Source organism: Amphiura filiformis, chromosome 2 (assembly GCF_039555335.1).
Source record: "Amphiura filiformis chromosome 2, Afil_fr2py, whole genome shotgun sequence".
NCBI lineage: Eukaryota > Metazoa > Echinodermata > Ophiuroidea > Amphilepidida > Amphiuridae > Amphiura > Amphiura filiformis.
The window spans coordinates 21,092,539-21,118,104 of record NC_092629.1 but is presented as its reverse complement, the minus strand read 5'-3'; the positions used below and the strand labels follow the sequence as shown (position 1 = coordinate 21,118,104).

Here is a 25,566-nt window from a genome sequence, read left to right as displayed (position 1 = left end):
TTGCCTCAGGCAAAACTCACTACCTGGGAACTAAATACCACACAAGGTCATTTTATGTAACTCATATTGACCATTTGTGTTATATATACTGCCTATATGACATCATTGTGATCTGGTCAACTCATTGACAGATACCAATCTCAGGAGGGAATTCAATTTTTGATCAATTCTCTCCAGGTAGTGAAACGTAATGTAATCGATTAACCTGCCAGCCTATTCAGGCGACGTGATTCTTGACACTCGCGCTAGCTCCGCCGCTTGATACAACTCCCTATGTCATTTTTAAAATTGCATGAATTTCCAAACAACGGTTCCTATGCTCACAATGATTAAACTTTTGATATCAAATTTGGTATCAACCTTCGAAAGAAAGTGTATAGAAAATTATTATATATATTATTTTGCCATAAACTCATCAGACTCTGATTAAATGGGGATGGAACTAGTGGAGACTTTTTAATTTGGCTGTGTTTATATCGCCATGCACTACAACGTTCACGCGGTACCTACACATTGAACCATAAATGTCAAAGAACAGGCAATAAAGACCTGGATCGTAATTCTATAGAATATTCATTACACCTGTGTAAGATTAGCATCTTTGAAAAAGAGTGGTATTATATTCAATCTATATGATTGCAGACATGCATGTCTACATTATATGTCTTTAGTAGGCCTATGTCTCAAAGCTTGTGAAGATTTTTCAAATCCATTGAGGAACGTTTTTTTCCCTGGACTAAATAAGCTTGAGATAACAGTGACATAAGAGCTTTATATGATTGAAATTTTCAAAATAGACATTCTTATACATGAAATAATTCCACAAATTTACAGTGTTAATCAAACAATTCTTCCAACAAATGCAATTTACAACATAATTTTACTAATATTTACATAATAAATTACCAATTTTATGTTTTTCCTATCAAAGTTTAAAAAATAACAAAACTATATTTCCAAATGAGGAAAAACAATTTTTTTAATTAAAAAATCAATGAATCCTCAGTAAAAACTTTTTGTTTGTTTGTTTGTATGGAACCTATAGTACCATCAATATAAATGCTGATCTATGATATACAAACGAAATCAACAGAAAAATATTTTGCATTAATTTAGTTTTCATGGTACAACATGCATGTATTTGAATTGTTTTGAGCAAGTGTACCAACTATTTTTTTCACCGATTGTAGAAAAAGGGTGAAATATACCCTTACCCTTTTTAATAACTTCCGATCGGTCAAATTGTTGTTTGTGTGGACACCAAGATATTTATATGAATCACAAGTAGAGATGGTGCTTTCTCTCTTAACTTCCAGAGCAAGTTTTTTCCCTGCTTATTGGATTCTTTACCTATGATAATAACATTCGATTTGTCATTATTAAAACCAAGCCGCCAGAATTAAGGATCTGAAGGGCCGTGGCAACTTTTTAAAGGCAAGTTGATAATTGCCTTGGATTTTCACTGAAAAGGCAAGGCAGCTTGGTAGTTTGTAATATTTCAAGAGGGCATCATGGCAACTGTTGAAAATTTGAGAAAGGCACCAAGGCAATTTCTCAAAAGTGAAGAAAACACACAAAAACATAGATAGATGATTTTATAATGAAGGGGCAGGGCTGGGGCACCGACAGCACCTTCATTAGAGGGCATGGCAAGTGACTGCCTTGGGTAAAGGACATATTTTGAGGGCATTACGGCAGTGGGGATGGGCACCCACTGCAAAATGCAATTAAGACAATATCATCTGCCCAGAACAAACATTTATTTCTAAATCGTATACACGCACATCTAAATTACAATCCTTTAAGAGTTTATAGCAAACTCATTTATGTAGGCGCAAAATAAAATTGGGGAAAGCACACAGCCCTGTTTCATGCCGTCTTCTATGTTAAAAAAGTCTGTATCAATTTCCCCAAAAGTTACCTTGGCCTGAACATCAGTGTACATACTATCAATGAGTTTACATACACTACCTCTTATTCCTAATTTCCAAGCAATGGAGAGGAGACCATCTTTCCATACCGTATCGAAAGCCTTCCGGAAATCAAGGAAGGCCAGGAAGGTCGACTTGTTTTCAGCCAATCTCATCGCAGTAATACTCTTTAGTGTGAAGATGTGTTCCTATAACACACATGTGATCCTTCCTGACCCCGCCCTGAATTTCTGAAACGTTATGATCTTATAGAATAGTGGAAATAGCTTTGGATACAATGCGATTAAAGATCTTTGACACACATGATGTTAAAATAATACCTCTATCAATTAATTTTTTTTGACTTGATAGGAAAAATGTAAAATTGTATGCATCAAAGCTGGTCTGTGCGCAGATAAATTGGCCAATTTATTAGTTTGAATTCCCAAATTGTTTTTTTAAACATAAATATTGGTAAAATGTAACTTACATTAGTTGGAAGAAAATGTTGTAGTGTTGGTTTATTTCATATCGAATGTATTGAAACTGGTTTATAACTTTTTAAAAACATTTTGGTGTTTGCTTGACATATCATGATGTTATATTCAAAATGATGGCTTTTAATAGTGAATTTTTCCACTTTGAACTCGAAAATTATGCACATGAAATGAAAGCCTGCTCATTTAGTGAAAGTTTGATCGTGTGCGTAAAGAAGTAAGAAAGCCATGTCCCCGCAAAAATAGAACTTCTCACTTAAGTCATGTTCACACGGTCGGACATAAGTGACTTATTACTGGTACTAATTCACTTATTGCCGGTAATAAGTGACTTGTGCTCGAATGTGTGAACACAACTTAATTCAGCAGCAACAAAGTGATTGTCTTGTTCGTGCCTTGAACTGCCACTATTACAATGCTGTTCAACAAAGCCATCCTCCCATGGATGAACGAACAGTAAAAAATTGATGAACAATAATATTATTATTCTTAATTGACATGTTTGCTTTTATGCTGCTGAAACATCTTTAAGGGCACAGATAGCGTATTTATTGTGGGACCTGGGAGCACATCAGACATATCAAATTGCATTTTGAAAAAGATGAATGTCCTTCTGAAATCAAATAATTTTGAATTTTTGAAAGATATATAATACAAATTTTATGGCAAATCATTAAAATTTTGATATTTTTGATATTGAACCCACCTAGAAGTAAACTCTATTAATCTAATGATATGTACTTAAAGTGTATGTAGCTGGGATGAAAAGCCGACCATCAATTGAACATTTTTGATCCTTTCATATTGGAGATATTGTTCTCAAAAGACCTACATTTTTTTTGCTATTTGGCGGAAAAATCTACATCTTTAATACGAAAGGTCAAAACTTTCATATTATGGACGGCTTTTCATCCCAGCTACATACACTTTAAGCACATATCATTAGCTTTGAGGACATTCCTCGTTTTCAAAATGCAATTTGATATGTCTGATGTGCTCTCAGGTCCCACAATAAATATGTGAAAACTTCGCTATTTTATTATATTAATTGGTTGGAAACGACTGACATGAATTTGAGACAAAAAGACATTTTAGTCTCAGCATGAATGAAGAAAAATAAATGCTTCTATACTTTTAGTAGTTTTCTTTCGTTTTATTTTTGAGCACATCTACATTTTCTTTTCACCTTGCATTTGATACTGCAGTGTTTTCTGTGCTTTTGTCCGTGTGATTATTCTGCAAGTACGCAAGCAGACCCCACCTTTTGTTTGTATATTGTAAAGATTTGCCTTATGGTGCATATGGGCTCCCTTGACATAACTATAATTCTAGGCAGACACTTATAAAGTGCTCTGCAAGAGAAATCCCAGCTGAATTCTTGTGGAGATTTTCAGAGGGATTTTCTATGTGTATGCATGTACCCTGAAGGCAAAGGACCCATGTGCACCATTAGACAAATCTTTATGGTATATATAGTCTTATGGGCATTTTCAATTGCGACAGATGCAGTGGCTAATTGTCTGCAGCCAGAAACATTGAGAGGAAAAAAGCCCAAAACGAAGTTACAATCATTTGAGCGGAAAATCACAGCCGAAAACAAAAACGTGCTGCGCGGAGAACCCAAAACGCAATGTCTGTCGCAGCAGAACAACATCTGGAAATACTTAGGACTATACACTGGCCTGAATGTGCTCTGTTCATTGAGGTACATTTCATCACTATCGACACATGTTGCACTAGATAGCAAATCAGTGTAAGAAACTGAAATGGGAGAAATGCAATATGGGAAGTGTAAGATATCTGGATTGAACAGATTCATCAGGATCGGTATAGTAAACTGGTTAACAAAGTTCTTTGAATCTGATCCAGAATGTTCACTTACTTGTGTACGTTTCAACAACACCTGTTGTCTTTATCAACACTTGGTACTGTCCTTCGTCTCTGTTCATGGTGGTGCCCCTCCTCTTTCTTATTTCTAAGATGAAGGACAGTACCAACTATCTCACATATTTGATCAGTTTCTGAAACAGGGATCTAAAAAATCCCTTGGAGGAAAACTAACTGGCAACTCTAAGATCAACGCTGGAACTATTTCTAGCGTCGGTTGTCAGTAGCAGTCACTACCCATCAAGTGTTGATAAAGACAACAGGTGTTGTTGAAACGTACACAAGTAAGTGAACATATCTCATGCCTTCACATCATGCATTATTTTAGTGACTTTAAAAATTGCACATAGTTTGTAATTTCAATAATCTATGACAATTCTTGGAATAAGTTTTTACGTAAGGTAATAGTTTCAAAACCTAAAACTGACCCATTGATGTACAATGAGAAATGAGTAATAAGTGACTTATGTTCGAATGTGTGAACACAACTTAATTCAGCAGCAACAAAGTGATTGTCTTGTTTGTGCCTTGAACTGCCACTATTACAATGCTGTTCAACAAAGCCATCCTCCCATGGATGAACGAACAGCAAGAAATTGATGAACAATTATTCTTAAATGGCGTGTTTGTTTTTATGCTGCTGAAAAATCTTTAAGGGCACAGATAGCATATTTATTGTGGGACCTGGGAGCACATCAGACATATCAAATTGCATTTTAAAAACGAGGAATGTCCTTCTGAAGTCAAATAATTTTGAATTTTTGAAAGATATATAATACAAATTTTATGGCTCTATTTTACCACTCTATGAAGCAAAGTGTATCATGGTTCTTGAGCCCTAAACAAGAATTGCCTGGTTCCTACGATTTCCGGGTATGCGATTAAGATCATCAAGCACTTCTGCAGTTGATGACCAATTAAAGAATGTCTCCGGCAATCACACCATTATGCCTATGTTAGAAAATTAATTATCAAGCACGAATCACATGGTTTTACTTGAAACAAACTCATATTGACCATAAAAACGAATTAATACAACCGTATCTCAACAACGCTATATTCAAAATTCCCGGGCGCCGAAATTGTCCAGTGCAAATGATGTTACAGTAATACAATGAAGGCTGACAACAATTGAGTACAAAGAACCATGATGTCACTGCACTTGACAATTTCAGCATGTGAAATTTGAATATCGCATGTTGAGAGCTGGCTGTTTTTATTTGTTTTTATGGTCAATATGAGCTTGTTTTGAATAAAACCATGTGATTCATGCATAATGTTGTGATTGCTGGAGACACCCTTTTAAAATGGGTAAACCTTCATGTTGTCATGACTGTTGATCAGCCAATCGGCGCGACTGGTTATGACTTCTGCGTTCACACTTAAAATTTTTTGACGCACGGTACATAACTCTGAAGAACTAGTAATTTAGTTTTTGAGTAATCTAGTTCAATTTCATGCTGTGGTCGAGACCTACATGGTATATGATTCCTTACTATCCCGAGGACTCAGAAATACAATGACTCATTACATGTCCAATTTGTTCAAAAATTAAATTTTGGTATCTTATAATTATCAGAATAAAATTCTCTTTCCATAACAAAGCTTTTTCAAAGTTATTAGCATAACAAGCTCTCATCATGATGTGGTTATGTAATACGACTATACCTCAATCGCCTTTTTCTCATAATGGACAAAATGGACATAAGGCCTTCTGTTTCTGAGCCCTCAATCTCTTTACAGAGTCATTTGGCTGGTGCTGATCTATATAGTTTACCTCACATATTTGTTCATACAATGAGAATCAATTATGAACCTTTCATCATTATGGTTATAAAGTTTGGCCAAATATAGTATGACCAAATCGTCAAATGCCTTTTTGCTCAAAATGAACATACGGCCTTGTGTTTCTGAGCTGGGGTGATTCATGGGTTATCTCACATATTTGTTCATACGACCGTACAACGAGAGTAAATTCTGAAGTTGATGATCCACATGCTACCTGCCATATCGCTTCAAATAGTCATCAGAAAATGGTGATCCTTTTGATAAAATGAGAAAGGTCGGTGTATTGCCTACTACCTGATACCTGTAGAAATAAATAAAAAAGGATATTTAAGAGTCAGAATAAAGCATGTGCATATATACATGTACCCTAATGTTACAGGATTTGACCTAAGGTGCTTGAAGAATATACATTCATTTTGCCAGCAAAACAGATTTAAATTTTGACATCCATTTAATGAATACCAAACCTTAGTCCAAAACAAGTTCAACGGAAGGAGAAAGCCAGAAAGGTGAACAAATAATTGGTCATTTATGATCAAAGCCCTATAGGACTAAAGGGTCTTCTATTTCACCTATAGAATATATGAAGAAAACAGTGGACACAAGCAACACCCATCAACTATGTTCCGAATCATGACACTCCCAGCAAATCATGGACTGACCCTGTACAACCCCCATATCATCACCCTGCTACAATAACTTTTTTTTGGTAATTTTAAGAACAAGTACAAAACATGGTTGAATGATACATTTAAACATATTTATTCACCAATCTTTGCACACAAACAAACAACAATGAGACAAATTAAATGGAATAATCAGAAATAATTAGGGTGATCAGCCCTTGAATTAACCCATGGCATTTTGCCGTGGGTGCCCATCCCCACTGCCCACTAAATTCGAGGGCTGAGGGTGATTATGTAATAACTGATGCATGCTTGAACCATATTTTGTACTTATTCTCAAAATTACAAATAAATGAGTTATAACATTTTTATAGCAGGGTAACGGTATGGTATATCACAGGGAGGTTGTGAAAATCCCCCCAAACACATGAAACATAAAACTGACATCACACACAAAATTAAACCTTCTGTTTTAACAGGAATCAGCAGCCATTCATCACAGATTTCAATGTTAACTTTCAAGTTAAGAGAGTCAAGTTACCCTGATACTACACCAGCTTGCAAAGTTGCAGTTATATATTCTTTGTGATTTTTTGTGATTCTTCTTAATTGTTCTTTTGTCTATAAAAACAAAACAAAATAAAAGCATTGGCACCGTGGCGTGCTCAGTGGAAAAGAGAAAAAAAAGTTGCAGTTATATTTTAACGGTTTGTGTATGACATCACTTTCACATCTTGCCTCTCCCGGAGTCAATTTGCGAAACCTCTTATGCTCGATGCATTGTTAGCCTACTTGAGATTTCTTGAGGTAAGTGCCACACCGTGAGTGGACATCGTCGTCCAGAATTAGTCGTGTGTACACAGTTTATTAGAATGTAACAGGAAAAAGTCCATGTCTTACCAACTCACCAATTCACTTTCTTTCAAAAGATGTACTCCCTATTGCAGAAAAATGCAGCACTAATTTCTTTGAATTAAAAAGATTAATTACACTGTTTTGCAATATGAAACATGATACATCCTAATCTTTTAGTTAATTCTAACTGGCAAATTTAATATTTTTGCAATTTAGATTTTTTTTTACAATTGACTCATCTTCAAAGTGGAGGTCACTTCAAATCATCCCACGTCACATGGTTTAGGAATACAGAGAACATTCCTTATACAATTTCACTTAGGGATGATTTGAAGTGACCTACACTTGATATGAGTCTGGTATTTACAATGTATTCCTAGCTATTATGTGAAATGAGACACATGTAGCAGCCGACAAGTGCATCGTTTTGATATGGATGTACACATATTGAGTATAGGCGAAGAGTTAGAACATACTTTGAATATTTTATGTTATATTCTTGATTAATATATTCTCATTCATTAATCGGTTAAACGAGTATCATGTGACCAAAAATAGTTTTAACCATTTTGCAAAGTAGTCAAAAAGCTGATTGATGAGGGGACAGGGTACTTATTGGAAGTACTATTTCCCCGGGAAATAGTACTACTATTTCCCTCTGAGCATGTATACCCTCATTGCCGTGTCGCCTGTCGCAGTTCCTAGTGGTCGGTGCAACTCGCCACGTACGCGGAATTTCAGTACCGGTTTCTGAGTATTCATGTGTAGCAGGTCATGTTGTCCGTGAGCCTACTATTTTCCCTCGACCTGGTGGTCTCTGAAAAATAGTAGGCCCACGGTCTCCAATTCACCTCGGGACCAATAGATTTTACCATATCCCACATGATCAGTAAATATTTTTATATTATATTTGATAATTGGTTCTTAAAAAGATATGAAAATGTGTTTTCCTTATTTACAAAAATTGACTAAATTTGACTTTGATTGGCAGTTAAAACTAACTACAGTGGAAACTCAATATAACGAAGTTGTCAAGGACAGAGAAATTAGTTCTTTATATCCAAATTTCGTTATATCAGGGTTGTAAAAACAATGAATAACAAAAGAATTTTGTATCTTGGTTCTGGAAAAATACTTCTTTATAACAGGGTTTTTCTTGTATCAGATTTCGTTATAATGAGGTTTTACTGTAACAGATTAGGATTTAGCTACATGTTTTATTTGGCAAAACAGAATAATACTTTTTTTATCCCAAAAAAATTAGTGCTGTATTTTTCTGGAATAGGGAGCAGAACAGGGGCATGTGTACAAAACCATGAAAATGCGGACATCAATAATCTTCATCATAGGTACACCTACCCCCAACACACACACCATTCACATGCCATCCTTGGATGCGTAGAATTCATATTTAGTTTGTATGTGCTTACTATATAATAGCTGATAATGCCTCTAGCATCATCTTTATAATTATTTGATACTGTTGTCAAATGGGGATATTTTGCCTGATTTTATAGTTACAATGTAGTAAATAAATGTGTATTCTCGCATATTAAAGCTTCCCTGCTAGTTTTAAAACAAAATCATTGTTCCTTTAATGCCGGAAATACCCTAGTACCCTTATTTTCAAGCATGCGAACGCCACTGTCACGATATGCATGTGTGTGACCATTGTTTTAACCATGTTTACAGTATTCCATTTTGTTTGTGAGCACCGCTGTTGACTGCCAGGCAGTAATACAGATGGGATTTATCATTGCAAAAAATAGATTCAATTAACGACCCTGTTTTGGAAAATGCGACCCAGGGGGTTAATTAGAGAAATATGGCAAATAAATTCTATGATCTCTCCATCTCTGTGACGTTCAAGAGGAGCTTATCATGCAGATTATCAAACTGTGAAAACCGTGCGTACACGTATCCCTGTTTTACATACTTTATGCACACATACATGTACTATATAGTGGAAATTTCATTTGAATGAACACAGCTGCTAAACACCATGACAATTGTCCACGTACAATGTGTGATGAAAGCTTGCATGTGCATAACGTGGAAGTGAATTCAACCATGCCAACTCACTTATGATTGGTTAGTATTTATGACACCATCTGGTCCATAGACCAAAGGCGGCAAATTTGAAATTGAGATTAAAGCAAAAGTATGAAGTAAAAAACAATAAAATACAGAAGAAAATAAACATCACAACACTTTAGAACTTCAGAACTAAGTATGTTAGGCCATTAGTGTTTTCAGTATATGATAGCCTAATGCTTGTATAAGGTACATTTGTAATGATTAGAGACCTCCTTTGGCCTCTATGGACCAGATTGTGTCACATTTTTATTATTGTATCCAAAACCATGTGTTCCCATTGTATTTTGAAATAAATATGTGGCATATGTTCATGGTCGGAACACATACAGCTGCTGTAATGTTGGCAACTGTGTTCATACAAATGAAATATTTACTATAAGCTATATAACTTTACCTTTCATTCTGTAAAACCTTTTTCACAGTCATTTTGGGGTTCACTCTTACCAGCTGTCGTTTGGCTATATCTTCAAAGTACACCTGCAGCAGAATAAGAACACACATAAAACTTTCCCTGTTATTAAAGGTTTCACATTTTCATGAAGCTATGTATTGAATACTAACTGTTGAATTTACATTGAAGGGGTCTGGTGGATAGGCCATTGTTTGTACACATGTTTTTCTCCCACCACCAGATCTAAGTACAGGGAATAAAAAAAAAAAAGAACACACATAAATTACTTAAAGTTTATTTATGCTCCTAAATAAGATATTGAAACTGAAAATCACACTGAAACTGCAGTAAAAAAGTATACATTAGATAATACCACTAAAAAGCACTTCAACGGTTTCTGTTGATTCAGATCATTTCTCGATCACACTGAAAAAATACTATTGTTATGGAAATGAATCCCCTGGTCTATGCGCATAATGCAGACAATAACCACACTGAAAAGAGTAATGCTGAAAATGGTTTTCACTTTCAGTGTGATTTTCAGTCTCAAAACACAATAGTGTGCTATACCAGACTGCTGAGGGCTATGTATATATAATGTCCACTGGAAACAGCATATGACAAACAAAGAGCTGTATGGCGACCTTCCAAAGTTATCAGAAAAATGTTGTTGGCCAAATTTAGCTTTGAAATGAAATTTAGACACAGAAAAAGTAATAAAAACCATTAAAATTAAAAACTAAAACTAAAAAAAATGTTTTTAAAAAGGGCTGACTCTGATTTTAGCCAATTTTGGGTCGGTTGGTGGAGGGCAAGCAAACAATTTGTTTTTGGTCTAACTCAACATTTCTTTAAATATTTCAACATCTTTACAAAACCAAAACCCAAAATATTTAATATGTTTAAAACATTTTAATATTGTCTTGTGTTTGCTGGGTAAATAGAGTTCTTGTTTTTTACGTTGGCACAAGTGGGCGTAGACACAGTTGAAAATAAAGTTGGCGTATAGGTCCATGATGTAAGTATGATGTAAGTAACAGTGTGCATCGATGGGAAATTGAACATGCATAATCAAACAATCACACAATACTAGGATCTAATTAGTCATACCTGTAAATTCTCTAGAGTGTAGACCTTATCTTCATCCCATGGCACAGATTCATCCACCCCAAACATTATTTCAAAATGATCTAAAAACCTATAAATAAAGTAAGATAAAGTTCTTGGAATTACTGCATAAGCTGAATAAACAAAGGGAACAAAATAAAACAAAACCAAACAAACCTACGACAAATAGAGAGCAGCAACAACAGTTACACAACTGTTAAAGATAATGACAAACAAAATCTGCTATTCCAATTGAAATCCATACACTCGTATTGAAGACTTGACCTTACTGATACTCTTTCACACATGGAGTTTGTATTATAAATAGCCAATGACTCCATTTCAAGTCTACACTCCTTGCGGGAAAGATTAAGGTTATGGATAGGGGGTGTATGGATTTCAACTGGAATAGCACATTTAGAGACGTAACACTCAGTAACTTTTAGTGAACCATTTTTGCACATACCTGTACTTTGTTTTATGAAGACCCATAACATAGTTTGTAACTCATTTTTGAGGCAAAATCATGTTACGTACAGACAGCTACATCACATTGCCTCATATACACCAGGCACAAAAAGAAACTCGTCAGTTATATTCATCCTTGCTGTTCAATAACATGATAATTTTGGATTATTCTGAAATATACATTTTGTTAATTGGACTTTGCTTTCTCATTTGACACCCTGTTCATGAAAAACAAACAAGAATTGACCAAGATATGCGCTTCCAAAGCCTCAAACCCCAAAATCAAAAGTTGCATTTTCAACGATTTTCATTGGGAACGCATCGTTGAATTGCACACAAACACCACAGCCAATCAATAAAGCACACAGTGTAACAGGCACAATTGAATCGTTAAAATTGCAACTTTTCATTTTGGGGTTTGAGAGTTTGAGGCGCATATCTTGATCAATTCTTGCTCAATGTTCATGAACAGGGTGTCAGATGAGAAAGAAAAGTCCAATTAACCAAATGTATATTTCAGAATAATCTAAAATTATCATGTTATTGAACAGCAAGGATGAATATAACTGACGAGTTTCTTTTTGTGCCTGGTGTAGTAGTCATATTACACCTCAAGAATATTCATGAGCAAATCATGTCAATTTATTGGTCAATCGCAAACGATACAACCTATTTCACCATGCGATAGTTAACATCTACATGACAACCTCATCCCCACCACCTAAGTTTGATGTAATAAAACAAATACTACATGGTTTATATCGGGGAAATAGGGCAACTATTTTCCCTCGTTTGACAGTATTGTATACTGTCAAAATGTATTTCAGCCAGCATTCAATTTACCTGGTTTTGCATCACAAAATGCTCCTCATTTTTTAATTAATTGCAACGTTAACACAAATTTACGTACCCATAGCACAAAAATGTGATGTAAAACCGAATGGTTTAAAGTCATATTTCTTTTCCACAAAATGTTAGTTTTCATAGTCAGATATGTTCATTTTTAATTTTGACTCTAATAGATGAGGCAAAACAAAGAAAATTGCTATAAAAATGTAAAAAGATATGTTATACAAATATTGACTGCTATGAGGGGCATGGTTAAAATTATAGGCCCGCGGTGATCTCAAAACCATGAATATGCCCCGAGGCGTAGCCGAGGGGCATAGTCCCGAATAAAAAGCAGTCAATATTTGTTTTATATATACCAAATCTTAAGATTCTTGTCATCTGCTTTGTTGAAAGCATCGCTTTTGGGAAGAGAAATTAATAGTTTCAATGCGAACGGCACACAGATTACAATCTGCGATTTTTGCGTATTTATAGCGCGTGAAAACATTAACGCGTGCGTAATATCATTTTACGCTGGGAAAACGCGCGGTTTGATCGTGACGCACATGACCGGTCCATAGTTCATTTCCATGGACCGGTCCATAGTTCATTTTGCGGGCATAGTTAATTCAATGACTGCACTTTCAACCAATCAGATGACAGGAATCTATATATGAGGTATATAAATAGCCCTATTTGGTTTACACATGTGGATCAATTTATAGCATCACAGATCATTGCATTCAGTTACAATGGTTGATTGTATAAGAAAAGAGGCCGTTTTAAAAGTTGCACCTGAGTCCATAGCAGTCAGGTTTTCCTTAACAAACACATGAATAGACCTGAACTACTGTATTGTTTGATAGTTAACTCCTATGGACTCAGATGCAACGTTAACACTGTTTAAAACTGTCTCTTTTTTACATATTGAACCATTGTGACTAAACACAATAATGTGTGACAATAATTTAGTCCATATGTGTAAAACAAATAAGGCTACCTATACCTTTTTACATTTCGTAAAATATTTTTTGACTTATTTTAAAAGTATTAGGGGGGAACTTATAACTTGTAGACCTTATATTTAATACCAGCATAAATGTTGCCAATGTGCATTACTCAGTCTATCGTGACTGAGTTCAGTTCTTTTGATGTGTTATGGCCTATGAAATAGGTTAATAAATGCGTATCACTTATTGCTCGAGAAATTATACAAAACACTGCACTTGAACTGAGACGTTGATGTGTCTAATGCACTCCCCCTGCTTATTTTGTACAACTTCACTCCCAACAAGTGATACACAATTTAATTAACCCTAACCCGCCAGAGGCTTTTTGGCGACAGGAAGGGAAAGAAGGAAGGAATAAAGAGAGAAAAGAAAGAAAGAAGTTGTTTGCTCTGGGTGGGATTCGAACCCGAGATCCCTCGCATGCCAAGCACAGGATCGGCGACACTTTGCCACAGGTCTTGGGCTTCGCTGGCCAGCGAAACTGTGAAATGCATGCACAAACAGCGCATTTATCAAGTAGTATTTTGTAGTACTTGGGCGGGTTAGGGTTATAGTTAACCTACAAGCTGGACAAGGATTTTGGTCTGAGTGGATTAGATCATGTCACATAAACGGTCCCCACAACTTCTCCCTGCTACAAACCTAGAATTTTCATGAAATGCTTCAATCAAATCACTCTGACTGTACTCTGGATACAAGAATCTTACTGGCCAACTGAGGCGCCCTCTTCATCCAACTCAACTGATGCCCCAGATACATGGTTGGTTGCTAAGGCAGCCATTATGCGAGCCTCATATAATTTCTCTTCACTTGTGGGTCCTTCTTCGTCAACATTGTCCCCATCTTCAGTCGGCAATGCAGCAAATCTGATGTTTCTTTCCTGAGAACAGTTCGATTTAATTCCAGTCAATTCAAGAAACATTTATTTTTTAGTTCATAGATAACAAACAAGTACTGTAATTTGAAGTTTCATTTAATAGAGGTAAATGCTTTTTATTGCTACTGTCTGTATAATTAATTTTTGGACAGAAAATATACATTTGAATGCAACAAGTACATATCCCAAAAGCATGGTGCTGTAACATATGCACACACAACATGGCTATTCCAGTTGAAATCGATACAGCCTCTATGGAAGACACAACCTTAATCTCCCACACAGGAAGTGTAGATCTCAAATGGAGTCACCCATTCAGGTAACCCCACTTGAAATTTGCACTCACTGTGTGGAAGATTTAGGATACAATACACGATTTACCGACAAGTTACTCATTTCGGAATGCGATCATGAATTTTGAAGAAAAAAAAAGTTTCCACAGGCCTCGACGGGACTCGAACCAACGATTCCATGCGTCATTGATTATCAGTCCTGTTCTTTACCGCTCAGCCACGGAGGCGGATGAACTGAAGAGTGTTATAATAAAAGATAAATCTCATAATGCTATCCTTAGCCTTTTGTTTAGATAACAATGATGCATTTTGTAAAGATAGATTGGCCGTTTTATGCATAAATAGCACGAACGTTTGGAAAAGGTCTCAAAAAAATAATAAAGACACTGATACGATGATGAAATTGCATAAGTTGGGGAATATCTGCATCGCAATGTTTTGTTTTGATTTTAGGAATTTGACCTTAAAATTTACTGACGTTAAGACATTATCATTCGAAATCAACAAAAGATATTTCAGCAATATATGGTCACATTCTTTCTCTAGAGTGTTTTGAACATGTATGTGAAATAGCTTCAACAATGGTTCGCTGCATAATGGTCAAAACAGCCTTGACCTAAAAAAGGGCGAGAGGTGCCATATTTATGGATTCAGGCTAAATTCAAAATTGGTATAAAACGTTTGGTTTTTGATCAATTACAAAAATTCATTTTTGTCATTAAAAGAAATTGTGTCTGGCATGAATTACACTACAATTTTTATTCCTGGGGCTCTTTGATTACTTCAAATATTTTTTTATAATGATAGAGTGAATCCCCTGGCCCTCTATAATTATGCACAAAAGATTGCCTCCCCTTAAGGTCATGTCTTCCATAGGGGTGTATGGATTTCAACTGGAATAGCTCAATGTGGTATTGACCAATCACATAACATCATGTTGTATCCAGGCAGTGGGTGTAAGCTTGTGCAAAGTATGTAAGCAACCCAACTCATTGCTAGCAGCCCTACAAATCTGTCCAACAATTAAATACACCAACGTTCAGTAGTCTTTGTGAGACAGTTCCTCATAACTGATCTGAATAGAGATAAAATGGATGTTTTTTATGATATGGTAAATTGGGCACTCATGTTTTGAACAATTTTAGTTTCTCCTCCAAAATTCACAGCAGCAGTGCCAAATCAGTACTGATTTAGAACCACAGCACACTGCATACCTCCCACATGATGGAATGATGCAATCACCTAAAGTACGGGCCAGCGACATACCAGTGACTACTGGTAGGCGATGCACTGTATGACATATGAGAGGTCGAAACACGGGCGTACCAAACAACTTCTTTTTTGTTCATCTCCTCTGCTTTTTCATTTCATTCTTTCTTTTCCAATAGCCAAAAACAACTTGGAGGGTTAGGGTTAAGGTGGCAAAAATTTCTTCAGAAAATATGACTGAACGTCACAAATTTTTGCTTTTGCACAAAAGAGGAGAATTCTCTGTGATTCTAAATCAAAAATGCATCAAAAATATTAATACTACACACATTGATTTGGGAGGCAATTATTTGAATCGGTCTGCCACCAAAATTAAAGGCAGTATCTGATAGCATCAAACAGAGCAGATCCTGTGCAGATATGGTTTAACCATGGTTTGAGCCATATTAATCCCAGTTTAAACCAGGTTAACCCTTGTTTTTTTACTTGGGAGGGCAGACATATGTAAATTACCTTTATAGCCATCATAATCTTCTCCAGTCTGGCGAGTTCTTTCTTCTCAGAAGCTTTCTTTTTCCTTCGGTCTTTCTCCAACGTTTTCTGTGTGATGAAAGAGAAAGACATAAAGAGACAAAGAAATCAGATTTTAAAATAATTTAGGTTCAACATGGATGGGATGATGATCATAATAATGATGATGTCACTAATCATATTGATACAAGGGTTCTAGGCTTTATAATGTAGCAGGGTGTTTTAACTCACTTCTGGTTCAAACAAAATTGACCTCAACCAGACTAACTGAGTAAACACCAAGTATTTCTACCTCAGCTTCGCTACATGCAGATGTCTCTTTACAGACTTGGAACTTTTGCTGTGTTATGTCTGACAGCATTATATTTCAAGGCCTATGGCCTTATTTTGCGATATGTCTCCAAATCAGTGGAAGAAACTCTATTCGAAACCTTACTAATTTAACTTTTCATGCCAACAATGCATAGCTAGCCCCCTCTACTTTACTGGATCTAACCTTGCCATTTACTCTTGCATTGTTAATGATAATGATACTAATGATAATGATGATGATGACATTGACAATGACTATTATGACAATGATGATGAGTTTACTATTGGAGACAGCTGCTAATACCAACCTTTTCTTTGACTGCTTGTGCTCTGACATCCAGGAACTTCTTATCATTGGAATCTATGTGTCAGGCATTAAGGAAAAACAAAATTTACAAAACAGACTAGCAATTGAATTCTGTACACCCCTCTATGGAAGACATGACCTTAATCTTCTACACACAGAATGTGAATTTCAAATAGCTTACCTGAATGGGGCGACTTCATTTGAAATCAACACCCCCTGTGTGGTAGATTAAGGTTGTATGTCTTCTATAGAAGGTGTATGGATTTCAACTGGAACAGCCAAATATGTCTTTATCAACTTAATATTAATTTATGCTTCAGTGTAAATACTGTACAGTGTAACATTTTACCAATATTAGGGCAATCAGGTTTTGTCTTAGGAAACTAGCATATAGCTTTTAAATCTTGCCTTTCGTGTTCACACAAAAGTGACCCAAAATAAAACAAGGAGGTTGTCAATCAATAGTCTCACCTGCTTTTATGACCACTTGCTTTTGATAACAGAAGTAAAACAAAGGGGATTCTCTAACTACAAAGCTGCACCCTGGGGCTTTGAGACACAAATTCAAACTTACCCCCATGCAAAAGAAAATCTGATAAGGTCGAGAACCTCTGGGTGTGCTACTCCCAACCAAGTTATGTCACTGTAACCCAGTACTGATCTCCAGGTAATCTGTTCACAAGGTTATTTTCCTTGATATACATAATTATGCAAATAACCTACTTAATTATCATATTTGGCACTCAAAATCTAAATAACCTCTGGTAATGCTACCCCCCACCAAGTTTTCTTCCCATAGCCCTTACAATTCTCAAGATACCTTGTTCACAAGTTTTCAACACAAACACCCTGGACACACAACTCAGTATAGATGGACACCCTATTTGAACATATAGTTCAGGTGATACATAACTCTGCATTTTGCTTCACCATTTTCGAATTTATAATAAGGTGAAAGGAAGTGTATGAATCAACTGACTACACATACAAGTAAAAGGATATTTGCAAGCCTTTATCACACCATTGTATACATTGTGTGTATTCCTGTAGCTTCAGACAGCATTGTGCAGCACGTAATAAAGCCTTCACGTGAGATGGTTTGAGTTGTATAGCTTCTGTTGCATCATTTAAAGAAGACCGATGATTGCCTGCAGAGAAAAACAAGATGGTATGAAATTAAGTTTGTTATTTTTCCCCTATTTAAAGTATTTAATTGTCCAATTGTCAGAGTTCCAAATATGATCACCAGATCATCGGGCATGTACAAATTCTCTGCCCATTAAACTTGCTCGATCATCAATGGGTCACCCGTCTTGTTGATAATTTTTGAGTAAAACAAGTGTTATTCTGTATTAAGCACTGGACCATTCCAATTTAAATCTACACCCCAATGGAAGATGTGACGAAGACATGACCTTAATCTTCCACACATGGAGTGTGAATTTCAAATGGGTTTACCTGAATGGATGACTCCATTTGAAATCTACACCTCCTGTGTGGGAGATTAAGATCATGTCTTCCATTTAGGGTGTATGGATCTCAACTGACTTGTTTCATTCGCCACAAGGGATAGTACTTTTTAAATAGAAAATTTCTTCTCTACTTTTCTGACATTACAGTACATCATGCAGTCAAGCAAAGTGTGTATTATACAGTGCATAAATACATTGTAAACAGTGTATACATAAAAAATAAATGAAAAAAAAACACATTCTATGGGCTGCGGATCTTACAAGTAAGATCGGTCAGGCATTTTTTTTTCTGGAGGCTAAATTACCCAAAATATCACCAAAAATCTGAAAAAAGATTTTTTGTAAACATATTTTCTAGAAATATTCAGCCAAAAATAATAAAACGGGGGATTCTGGATCAGCCGGGCCCGTAGAATAGGCTATTTTTTGACGGCTTATAGACAGTTGTCACTTGAAAAATTCTGCATGGGTTGCATCATGCCATGAAAAAATTAGGTGAAAACAAAAAAATAAGCTCATTCTCAGGAAATCTGGAGGGAAATTTTACTTCTCTTATTAATATAGAAATATGTAAGAAATGTTGGAAATTTAAATTGTTTCCGTTGCAGGAAAATATTTAATAGGGATACTGATGCTGTACCCATATTTCTGTGCATAATGTCTCAACTTACCTAAGTGAAAGTTTGCTGCAGCCCTATTTGTATACAACACTGTGTTAAGATCCACATTGTCACATTTCTGTTGTAAACCCTCTGTGTAGGCCATGATTGCTCTCTTGTAGAGTTTTCTTTTGAAGTGTGCATTACCATCATCCTTGTGGGATGAGGCGAGTTCTGAAGATGAAGTTGCAAAGCAGTGCAAAATTAAATGTTAAAGATTATTTTGCAAAAATAATTACTGGTTGGTTTGTGAAGGTTGTCATTCATCCAGGTATAATCAAATATAAAATTAAACTTGTTAAATCTATTCAACTGGACTCACGGTTTTGAGAGGCAACGGTTTCACACCTTATCCTAGGTGCAACTTCAGGCCGTCTGTTGGTCTGTCGGCAATTGGTCACTGACCAGTGGCGAGATGGTGTTGCCAGAGGTCGTAGATTTAGAGCCAAACTTCTTGGGAATGTTCTTGATAACGGAATTGTAGGCCCCCGCCAAGTTGTGACGCAGGCCGCCTCCCCTGTTGAGTGAAGGCTGTTCTTTCTTGACATAGATCGCTTCTTTTACTCCTCTTTCGTACCACCTGCGCTCCCTGTCTAAGATTACAACGTCCTTGTTGTCAAAGGAGTGATTCGTGCTGTCCAAATGCGTATATACTGCAGAATCCCCACAACTGGTGCTGGCACGTCTGTGTTGGTACATACGCTTAGCCAAGGTCCGTTTTGTTTCACCGATGTACAAGTCCTGGCAATTGTTGACCTTGCATTCAATAGCATAGACAATATTGCTCTGTTTGTCTTTGGGTGGCTTGTCTTTTGGGTGAACCAGCTTTTGTCTCAAAGTGTTTGTAGGTTTGAAAGAGACGGGGATCTGATGTTTGCTGAAGATCCTACGAAGTTTCTCCGATAGATCTGACACGTATGGGATGGTAATGTTCTTGCGCTGAACCGGCGTGTCGTCGTTTGGCGTGTCGCGAGTGTCAGCGTCATTGGAAGCACGTTTCTTAGTGGGAAGCGCTTTGTGAAAAGTCCATTGGCGATATCCACACACACCCAAGGCTGATTTACGGTGTTTATGCTCCTCCTCTTTCACGATTTCATTAGAAGAGATGGTATCGGCTCTATGGAACAGAGTTCTGATGACCCCAAGCTTGTGTATTAAGGGGTGATGTGAATCGAACAGTAAATATTGGTCAGTGTGTGTGTCCTTGCGATATACTGACATTTCGCAATCCAAAAAAGCAAGTTTTCCTTCCTTGATGGGCTCTTGGGTGAATTTGATGTGTTCATTCACTTGGTTAATGTGATCAAAGAAGGGGGACAGCTGGTCTTTGTTTAACTTCACCCAGGTATCGTCAACGTAACGATACCAGTGCGTCGGTGGCGTACCGGTGAATGAATCTAAGGCTGTGCGTTCAAATTGTTCCATAAACAGATTCACCACGATTGGAGATACTGGCGAACCCATCGCGCAACCATCGCGCTGTCTATAAAATTTGCCATCATAGACAAAATAGGTAGTGTTCAAGCACAGTTCCAGTAATCCGCACACTTGCGATGCACTAAGTTCAGTCCTATCCTTCCAGGTGTTATCCTTCGTTAACCGATCGCGTACTACGTCTACCGCTTCCTTAGGTGGTACACAGGTGCCGACACATCATATGAAGTTATAGTTTCCTCGTCATTTAACTGTATGTCCTGAATTTTATTGACAAAATCCTGCAAATTGATGATATGATGCTCAGACTTCCCAACCAGAGGGCCGATTACATAGGCGACATGTTTGGCTACATTATATGTAACAGAATCCACACTACTAACAATCGGTCTCAGTGGAGCATGTACTAGTTGTGGGGATTCTGCAGTATATACGCATTTGGACAGCACGAATCACTCCTTTGACAACAAGGACGTTGTAATCTTAGACAGGGAGCGCAGGTGGTACGAAAGAGGAGTAAAAGAAGCGATCTATGTCAAGAAAGAACAGCCTTCACTCAACAGGGGAGGCGGCCTGCGTCACACCTTGGCGGGGGCCTACAATTCTGTTATCAAGAACATTCCCAAGAAGTTTGGCTCTAAATCTACGACCTCTGGCAACACCATCTCGCCACTGGTCAGTGACCAATTGCCGACAGACCAACAGACGGCCTGAAGATGCACCTAGGATAAGGTGTGAAACCGTTGCCTCTCAAAACCGTGAGTCGAGTTGAATAGATTTAACAAGTTTAATTTTAAATTACTGGTTGGCTAATTTCTGTAGAAATATCTTTTGGTCTGTCATCATCTGCATCTATATCTGTTGAGAGCCTAAACAGCTTGGAAATCTGATGTCATTGACGGTTATGTTTAGGAGATAGTGTTACCAAGACAAGATTATGCATGCCTTGCCATTTGAGGGCGAGCGATCACTCTCGCTCGCCACTGGCCCAAATTCAATTTCTAGCGAGCGATTTTCCACTCGCCATATACACTAAATATCACTCCCTGGGAATCGCCCAAAATTGAATCCAATAATAGTTTACGAACAAGTTTCAGCACTTTCAATGTAGGCCTATTCGATGTAGGGCCTACATGTATAGTAATAAATTATTCTTGATCCCTGAATACGAAAAAGAGGGTGTCAACAGTGTGTAATTGTTTCATCTTGGTATGAATGATCTTTCAGACCTATAGAGATTGATTCGATTGTAAAAAATCTGGAAGTTACTCAGAGACAATTCAAACAACGACTGGGGTTAAGAGGCCCACACCTTAATTTAAATTAAGCTTGGGGGATGGGAATTGTGTTTGTGAAGGTTAGGACAATATATTTTTTTTGAAAAAATATAATTTTGTTGTTTTTGTTTTTATTTTGTTTTAGGAAAATGTTTTGTATTGTATCACTTGGAACCAGAAGTAAGTCTAATTATAATGGCAAAATAAAGCTCTGAGAATTAGGAGTGAGCTTTATGTGTGTGTCAAAAATGCATTTTTGGTTGTTCCTCTAAATTGTTAACAGTTTTTTTCTGTTCCACTTGACCTATCTCAACATGAAATGACAAAATTTTTGGATATAGACAGAACAAAAAAGTGTGCAGCGCCCTCAAGCATCACCATACTTTATCTAGTGAATTGAATGAATTATGGTGCACTTGAGGGCGCTGCACACTTTTTTGTTGGGTCTATATCCAAATATTCTGTCATTTCATGGTGAGATTGGCCAAATGGAATACAAAAAAACTGTTAACAGAGCAAAACTAAATTAGACGCCTGCAATGTATATATATAGCTCACTCCTAATGTAATGAAATTGAAAACTGAATTTTGATTTTGATCGCAATCAGATACTTGATTGCGTATATGCCTACCTTCTGGTGTGTCATCTTCTGCAAACTTGAGAGCTTGTAGAGCTTGAAGATCTGGTGATGCTGCAATGTCTTCTTCTGTTGGAGGTTTGGTCATAAAAATTGGGATCTTCTCTATCTCCTGTAAAATATTTTAAAAAATATGTAATTCAAAATTTTGTGATGAAACAAAAATTGTGATCCATTCCAACAAAACCTGGAACAAGTTGCCAGACATGTTTTTGAGTTGAAGGACTCTAAAGATGACATTCAAATAAAAAAATTTCAAATTTCTAAATTTGTAATTTCATGGTACTTTAACTGTGGGACTAAGTGACATTTTAATCCTTGAAAGTAATTATTGAAAAGTGGATTATATTTCATCAATAGTTGAATTAGGATAATCCCTAATGATTCAATCTTGTGTAAAGTGGAAAACTAACTGGCACATTTCTCATTCCCATAGCAGTAAAGGCAAGGTATCAAATTATCCATATCTTGAAATTTTCTGACTTTCAATGCTTATAATTTTCCCCATAGAGCTGAAAATTGAAATCTAGGCTTACTCTAAAGTTGTCATATTTTCAGAATCTAATGTCAAATTTGAGCTAGTTATCTCCTTTAGGCCAAAAAAAAAAATTGTTGTGTTGCCCTCAACCGTCCTACCCTAAATCCTGAAAAATCAGGGTCGCAATTTTTTTTTTTTTTTTTTTTTTGAATGATGATTTTTACAGATTTGTTCAAAAACTCAATGTTTTTCACTTAAAATTAATATTTTATCATAAGACTAGTCTTTAATTGTTGTCTAACAGGTATCCAGAAGTCAAAATTGACAAATGTCCCCTAATTGAACAAGCATTATAATATTTGAGGGGATTTTTAAAAACTGAAGGTTTAAAAATAATAATAATAATAATCCGACCGTCCTACCCAAATTTCCCATTTTTCCACTTGAGGGCAACACAACAATTTTTTTTTTTTGCCTTACGGTTAATGCTATGGGCACCCAAATTAGCTGTTTTGTTCAACCGAACCAGGTTTCAATTGTCAACACAGTGAGTCACTCATGAGATGGAGAAAATATCAGAAAATATCACTGTCACGACTCGTGATTGTCAAAGAGGGGGGCCCAGGGGTCACGGTCCATTTCTCGGAAACAACGTGGAGTATAAGGCTAGTTTTTTTAAGCATACTGCTTGCCGTCCAGCACATATTATTTTGCACAATGTAGGTATGCCAGGCAAACCTTTGTTAACAGGGGACCAAACACAATACATATTTACATAGAAATTTAATTTTTTTTCAAGAACAGGTCGGTCAAGGAAACCTACATAAATATGTTTTCTATACTTCACTTTTTTTTTACCCAAATATATGATTTTTTATGGTGATGAGACACTCACATATGGAATTTTAGAGGGATTTTGATAGCAGTTCCATTAAAAAAAGGTGCTATCATCATGAGACTAAGATCTAGAAACACCCCCGTAATGCTGTTTTGGGGGAATTTTACTAGCAGAATCTTTTTGATGAAAGTCGATCTTTGATAAGATGTAACTTTGCCACGGAAAGTGCTACATGTATGACAAAAAGGTTTTCAGTTTTGACTTTCTTTACTCAAGGGCTTTAATTTGATATATAAAATGATGCAGTTTGATGGCAAATTTAAATTCACCTGGCATACCTAGTACAAGGAACTTATACGATGTCCTCATTCACAAACTGATACTATCTGTCCATCGTATAAGACTGATTACCTTACGGCAGCGTGCTGAAGGAATATTACACAGTCAAGAATAAGCTCCATCATTTTTTTGTTCGGATCCCTCACAGTCTCCCAAAACATCAAAAGCGTTGCATGTATAGGCCTACTTACTTAAGACTGTTCTTTTAAACATAATGCAGACAAAGTAGGGCCAACTTGTAAGTAGATCTAGGCTTTCACGACGGGATTCCATAACAATTGATTTTTATTATTCGGGTGCGCCGTCGGATATCACATTACCGGTGCAGCCGGTCAATGTGTGAAAACTACATACTGGTGCAACCAGTAGGCCTACTGTAGTTTCACACAGTGACTGGTTGCACCAGTACTGTAGTTTTCACACATTGACCGGCTGCACCGGTAATGTGATATCCGACGGCGCACCCGAATAATAAAAATCAATTGTTAGGGCCAACTTGTCTAGAAATGGTCAAAATTTGGCAAGAAATATCTCAGTGTGTATCCTATGTAAGTCATCACATCGTAATATCGGTGATCATGGTTTTTTTTCTGAAGTTTGGCTGGTACCCACCACACAGAATAATTGACGGGAAATCGGGGATCATTAAAACGTCAACAAATTTCAAAACATAGAAATCAGTCAACTTAATGGCGAGCGGTCCGAATTTTGAGCCATACAAGTTTATGTGGTGAACTTAACTATGGCATACCTACAGTACAAACAATGCAATGTCCAATGCACATGCTTGACGTCGCGCGCAGGATAATACGCGATGGTTAACGCCGCCAAAGGGACCTTGGAAAAAATTATATGAACATTGGCTGGAGGACAACCCACCAACCAATTCATGAGTTTGTTGATTGTGGCAACATCATCAGATTCATGACATGGGCAAGTGCAAGCCAAGGCTGCTGAATTTTGTTCCCATGCAATGTAAGCTTACATTACGAAGAAAATCACTTCCAATTACAATGCGAAGATGCAGACACCACCTACCTCTCTCCAATTATCAGGATCTAGACCACCTTTGTACGGTTTCCTTGGTAACGAGTCAATATGTTTATCTATCTTTTCGTCCAGTTCCTTCGCAAGGTCCGAAACATCTTTCTCGATTTGCCGTTCTGCCATTTTCGGGGATGCCCATGTGGATTTGGTTGTTTGCACATGTAGCCAAAAACTCCAGTAAGGGATTTCCCATGTTAAATTGTAAACAATCATCAAAAGTATCAAGTTTTCTCGAATTTTATGTGTGATACATTGCTTTTTCTAGTTGAGTATGCCCTTAGTACAAAAAAATATTATAATACTATCATAATGATCATAATTATATTTAAAGTTTTTGACATTATGATGATCCAATCAATTATAAATGACCTTTGACCCAGCATCAACA

The 25,566-nt window shown here is 36.6% G+C and overlaps 1 protein-coding gene across 1 annotated transcript; it reads right to left on the bottom strand.

The window, feature by feature from the left end:
* Positions 1 to 983: 983 nt before the first annotated feature.
* Positions 984 to 25,372, bottom strand: LOC140145983 (tetratricopeptide repeat protein 4-like). The gene is made up of 10 exons (XM_072167717.1): positions 25,170 to 25,372; positions 22,471 to 22,588; positions 19,140 to 19,301; positions 17,999 to 18,144; positions 16,998 to 17,054; positions 16,360 to 16,446; positions 14,110 to 14,347; positions 11,162 to 11,249; positions 10,055 to 10,137; positions 984 to 6,383 (listed from the first exon to the last, which is right to left on the bottom strand). The coding sequence occupies exons 1-7, from the start codon at positions 25,299 to 25,301 to the stop codon at positions 14,171 to 14,173; spliced, it is 879 nt and encodes a 292-aa protein (XP_072023818.1). The 5' UTR covers positions 25,302 to 25,372; the 3' UTR covers positions 984 to 6,383; positions 10,055 to 10,137; positions 11,162 to 11,249; positions 14,110 to 14,170.
* Positions 25,373 to 25,566: the final 194 nt, after the last annotated feature.